Source organism: Arachis hypogaea, chromosome 5 (assembly GCF_003086295.3).
Source record: "Arachis hypogaea cultivar Tifrunner chromosome 5, arahy.Tifrunner.gnm2.J5K5, whole genome shotgun sequence".
Lineage (NCBI taxonomy): Eukaryota > Viridiplantae > Streptophyta > Magnoliopsida > Fabales > Fabaceae > Arachis > Arachis hypogaea.
This window is the reverse complement of record NC_092040.1, coordinates 25605470-25610759: the sequence shown is the minus strand read 5'-3', so window position 1 is coordinate 25610759 and position 5290 is coordinate 25605470. Positions and strand designations below refer to the sequence as shown.

Below are 5290 nucleotides of genomic sequence, written 5' to 3'. Positions count from 1 at the left end.
AAATGCAAAGAAGAAGAAGAAGAAGAAGGAGGAAAAGGAACAGGAGGAAGAACGTAGAGTACAAAACGTTGAAGAAGAACCGTTTCTTATTTCGCGCTATTAAAAGTTGAGAAAGCACATGTTTACACGCTCTTTAAATTGAGAATTGTTTTTGTTGGATTTAGATTGACCTATATAGACTTGTATGCCAAAAAATTTGTATGTATAGCAAACCTCACTTAAGATAAAGCCAATATAACTTTAAAATATTTATATTAAAAATACTAGTTAATAATATATAATAAAAAATAGATATAATAGATTTTTTAAAAGTGGCAGTTGGAATTGTGAGGGAGCGCAGAGGGTGCCGAAGTGGATTATTTTAGTGAGAGAAGAAAGAAAAGAAGAGCAGAGAGCCAGAGACACATATGCTCCGATTCCGAACAAGTGGCAACGTAGATATCATGGTGCACGCCGCAAAGCTTGTTTTCATCAACCACCTGCGCACCGTAGCATCACCTTCCTCTTCCTCTGCTAATCTGCGCCCTCCCTCTACCTCTACCTCTGCCCGCTCCATGAACACCAGCTTCGACCCTCAGCTCCATCACCTTTTCCAGCAGAAGCATTCTCTTCGATCCAAAGTACGCACAAGCCTCAAAAACATGGATCCCGTCCTCAAGTCCCAACAAGGTCCATTTTCCATTTTCCTTTTTCCTTTTTTATATTTATTTTTCAATATGCTTGGGAAATTAAATGGTTCAAGTCTTGAAGGATGTCCTCTGCCAATTCTGTATATAATTATGAGCTCATGATGTTTATTAGGGTAATTGAGAGACCTACTTGTCCTATTACTCTATATATAAATTGTGTTATAAATAGGGTAATGTACTTAACCTTAGGGAGGTAACCATAATTTAGACAGTATTATTAATCCATGAATGGGCAGACATGACAATCACATGCTTTTTAATTATTTCATTCTGATTTTGCATCTTGAATAAAAGAAACAAATGTTCTCTATATGGTAAAGAATTTAGTTGCTTTACAATGGCTGTATCTATTGGGTATTGTATAGGGTAGAGAGTATTATAAACATGACAATCTTGATGATTATCTTTGAAGCACATTGGTTTCTGACAACTCTATTCTTTGTGAATACATGTTGCTTCTGGTATGAATGCATGGCTGTAAATTGTCTTTCTTTTTTCCTCAGATGATGCCATTCAGAGGGTTGTTTTAGAAGCTCCATGGTTCAAGAATAGTAGCAATATATGTGCTTATATAAGTTGTGATGCTTTACGAGAAGTGGATACGTCAAGAATTGTGTCAAATATCTTATCTAACTATAAAACAGGTGTGCTTTGTGTTATATTTTTCTGTTTGTGATTGTGATGTTATGTATTTTTTATAATCTATTTCCTCAACCTTATATTTATGTTCTGAAAGAGGTTTTTCTTCTTTTTTTGGCCAATGAGGTGGATTGGGTTATGAACTAGTTGCATAGGTACAACCGTAAAAGTACAGTACTAACATATATATGAGAGTGAGATACAAAATTTTTGTAAAATTGTACTTTGAATAATTTGAAATCATTATCTCTTTGCCTTTCCTTTTTTCTCTTGTTCTTTTGCTATTGTGGTTTAGCATCTTTTTTTTATCAAGATATGTAAATTTCGATCAGATAGTGAATAAAACTAAATGATTAATAGACCTTTAACATCAATAAGTATTGTGTAAAAACTTGCATACTCGTGAAATATATGCATGCAAATAATTTACATAACAGATGTTTACGTAGAATTCCAACTGACATCGTGCTGCTGCTCAAAGCTTTTTCTGTTCTCATTCTTGGCTGCCACATGCCATGTATGCACTATAAAATATTGTAGATTCTTACATCTCATTTTCAACTGAAGAGGATCAGGGTCATGTACAGATGAAGAAAAGGCTTTATTTACCACGTGTAGAGGACAAAAATAGCAACATGAAGATGCTTAAGGTATCAAGTTATGATGATCTGGTTCTGAGCTCAATGAAAATTTTGGAGCCAACTTTGGTCGATTCCAGTGGGAATCCACGTGAAGATGGTATGGCCTTTTAATATTTTCTTTTTTGTTTCCTTTAATGTATTTTTCTATCTTTATCAAATCTCTATTAGTTTGAAAGGACATAGTCTTGCTGTAATCTAATCAGAGATGTTGGCCTTGGCAATATCATTTTTTTAATGAAGTGTTTATATTGATAAAGTCCCTTGACCAAGGAGGATATAGGTCACTTGATATAGGACACTGACAAGATTGTACCCATGTCTTTCTTTTTTTTTTCACTGTAATAATGCCTCTCTCTCTCTCTCTCTCTCTCTCTCTCTCTCTCTCTCTCTCTCTCTCTCTCTCTCTCTCTCTCTCTCTCTCTCTCTCTCTCTCTCTCTCTCTCTCCTCTCTCTCTCTCTCTCTCTCTCTCTCTCTCTCTCTCGTAAGACACATTTTTTAATAGTGTTTCTAGTAATTCTTTTGGGCTTCAATAAGGGTGACAATGCATTACGTGAGTATTGATATTCTTTCCTGGCAAGCAATTTAGTTTATTTTTGCCTGAGAATCAGAGACACAAACATGAATATTGCTTTTGTGATGGCCATTTCAATTGTTTATGGCAAAAACGAACTAAGATATGTTGGGAAAACCATAACTTGTGAATGTAGCAACCTTAGCTATGTTGGACAATAGCTTTTTATTTTTGAAGTCATCTCTTTCTATTTTTCCTCTTCCTCTATTTGACTATAACTTTGTTTGTATATTGATCTTTCGTACATGTAAATACATGCTTTCATCAGCTTTTCCCCGTGTCTTATAATTTTCAGTTTCCTTCATGTTTCTCTTTCTAATTTGCTTCTCTTAATTCTCTTTAGTAGAAAGTAACGTGTTATCTCCATGAATATTACTTGTGGCAGTTATGCAAGCAACTGATCCAGTTGATTTGTTCATCGTACCAGGTATTTCTCTGGACACTTTCTGATACCAGCTAATTACCTGCGGTATGATCCAGATTTAGCATTGCACTATATTTCTCATCTTGGCAGGCCTTGCATTTGACAAATTTGGAGGACGTCTGGGCCGTAGTGGTGGGTAAGTTCTGAGATTGTTATCAATTGTTTCTTGTGTTTACATGTTTTGTTAAATGATGTTCCATTTTAGAATGAACAGCTTGGGGCTGTGTATCTTCTGGATTTCTTCCATACATAATGAGAGACCATACTAGAAAACAAACTTGACAAGATTAAAATGATCAAGGAAATGAACATAATTAAGAATTTAAGATGATGGGGGAGAGAATGAAGCAAACTTTGAAGAAGACATCCTTATTCTTTTCATCAGATTACTATCTTGCAGCGTTAACAGTGCATAATATTCCAAAGGAGACCTACTTTCACCATTCCTTGCACCTATACAAAGGCATTCCTAAATGAGTAAAAGACAAAAATGTTTGTTCTTCCTATTTCAGAGATTTTCATCATCTTTGTATCCATAGCAGCATGTTCCCCCCTCATACAACTATGCTTTGCACAATGCTATTTGCTCATACGAGTAGTTGGGGTTAGGGATGGAAATAGTATAGGACGGGACGGGTATTTAAGTAGCCATATCTGTCCTGAACACCCAGGCATTGCTCCATTTCCTGCCCCATTAGTTTTGCCCCATACCCAAACCCGTGGGTATATATACCTGCCCTGCACACTTCCCGCCCCACCTCGGAACTTAATTGATTTATAGTTTTTCTCTTTTAAAAATAATCTATAACAAGATAAACAAATTGAACTGAACTGAGCGCTCCACAACTAGGCAATCTGCATGCTCCTTATATATCGGGAAAATGTATACAATATGCTGCTGTAGTTCTCCCCATTGGTTTGTGTCTATTTTTACTAATGGCTTTAAGGTTTGTTTAATTTTTTTTGCAGTTACTATGATATGTTCCTCAAAAATTACCAAGAGCTCATTAAGAAGAAGAATTGGAAGCAGCCTCTACTTGGTAAAAGTTACTTTGAAAGCCTTCCTGTCTAAAGGAAATGTACCAACTTCAGAACCTTCTCACATTATTTTCGCTTGATTTACCTCATTTTCAATGTTTTCCAATCTATTGCAGTTGCACTGTCATACTCTGTACAAATAATAGAGAATGAGCGAATACCTACCACTCCCTACGATGTTCCTGTTGATGCTCTTGTAACAGCTTCTGGCTTCATACCCATCAGCTCAGTAGCATTCAAGTATTGTCACTGATGAGCAGTTTCTTTCTTTTTAATTCTTTTTTTTATCTTGTGAATCAGTTGGCTAGCAGTTAAAATGATTTAATAGGCGGGAGAATACATTCTTACTCATTTGCCTGGAATCCTGATTGTGGTCCAAAATGAACATGCTATCAGAAGCTTCATTGGATCTTTACAGTCTCGGGCTGTTTTGAAGCAATAATTACTGCCAATGGGAACACATCTTGCATCTTCTTTAGACGTTTTGAAGATTTGACAAAGTTTTATAATGCAATATAGTTTGATTTGGATGGCAAATTCGATTCTGTAAACTAGATAACTTGAATGCATTTTATCCACACTTGAGCTGCTTCTTTTCTAACACTGGAGCCTCAAGCTTAGCCCTGACTAAGCCTTAAACTATATTAGATTTGTAAAGGCATCGAATTGCAATTAAGTGATTTATATTAAAATGAATTATGATGTAGCATATTAAAAGTTTAGACCATAGTTATCAAAACCGAACCGGTGATCGAACTGATCAGGTTACTGGGTCACTGGGTTATTGGTTCAACCAGTGGGTCTCTGGTCGAATCGGTTAACCTGGTATAATTAAATAATTATATAAAATTTAATTATTTTTTATTATAAATATTTTATTTTATTTTTGTAAAAATAATTATCATTTTCAAATTTTAATATTTTATTAATTAGTTTATATTTATTTTATTATTATATTAGTATAGGTGAAAACTCATCTACAATTGTTTTTATGTGAAGTTGATATTTAAGAACCGTTAGATGATTTGACAAGTTTGACTAAATATTATCTAAGGGTTTTTTACTATCAACTTCATATGAAGACAACTGCATGTGAGTTTTTTTACCTATTATTATATACTATACTACAAGTATTTATTGAAAAAATAAAATTAATAGATATCATATAATCATGAAAAGAAAAATAAATTGTGATTAATAAATTTTTTTTGTTTTTCTTTTTAATTTGTATATATTTAATAAAATTTATAGTTAAATAAAATATAATTGATTTAAAAATGAGTTTTC

General features: G+C 34.0%; 1 protein-coding gene across 2 annotated transcripts; it reads left to right on the top strand.

Moving 5' to 3' along the window:
• The first annotated feature begins 324 nt into the window (after positions 1-324).
• LOC112800999 (5-formyltetrahydrofolate cyclo-ligase, mitochondrial) lies at positions 325-4699 on the top strand. 2 transcript variants are annotated; one of them, XM_025843483.3, is made up of 8 exons: positions 325-669; positions 1193-1333; positions 1896-2066; positions 2927-2968; positions 3056-3101; positions 3935-4005; positions 4120-4199; positions 4304-4699. In XM_025843483.3, exons 1-8 carry the CDS (start codon positions 408-410, stop codon positions 4316-4318), a joined length of 828 nt encoding a protein of 275 aa, XP_025699268.1. In that variant the 5' UTR covers positions 325-407; the 3' UTR covers positions 4319-4699. The 2 variants fall into 2 exon arrangements, with proteins under 2 accessions (XP_025699268.1, XP_025699267.1); XM_025843482.3 differs by having other exon boundaries at positions 4120-4463.
• Positions 4700-5290: the final 591 nt, after the last annotated feature.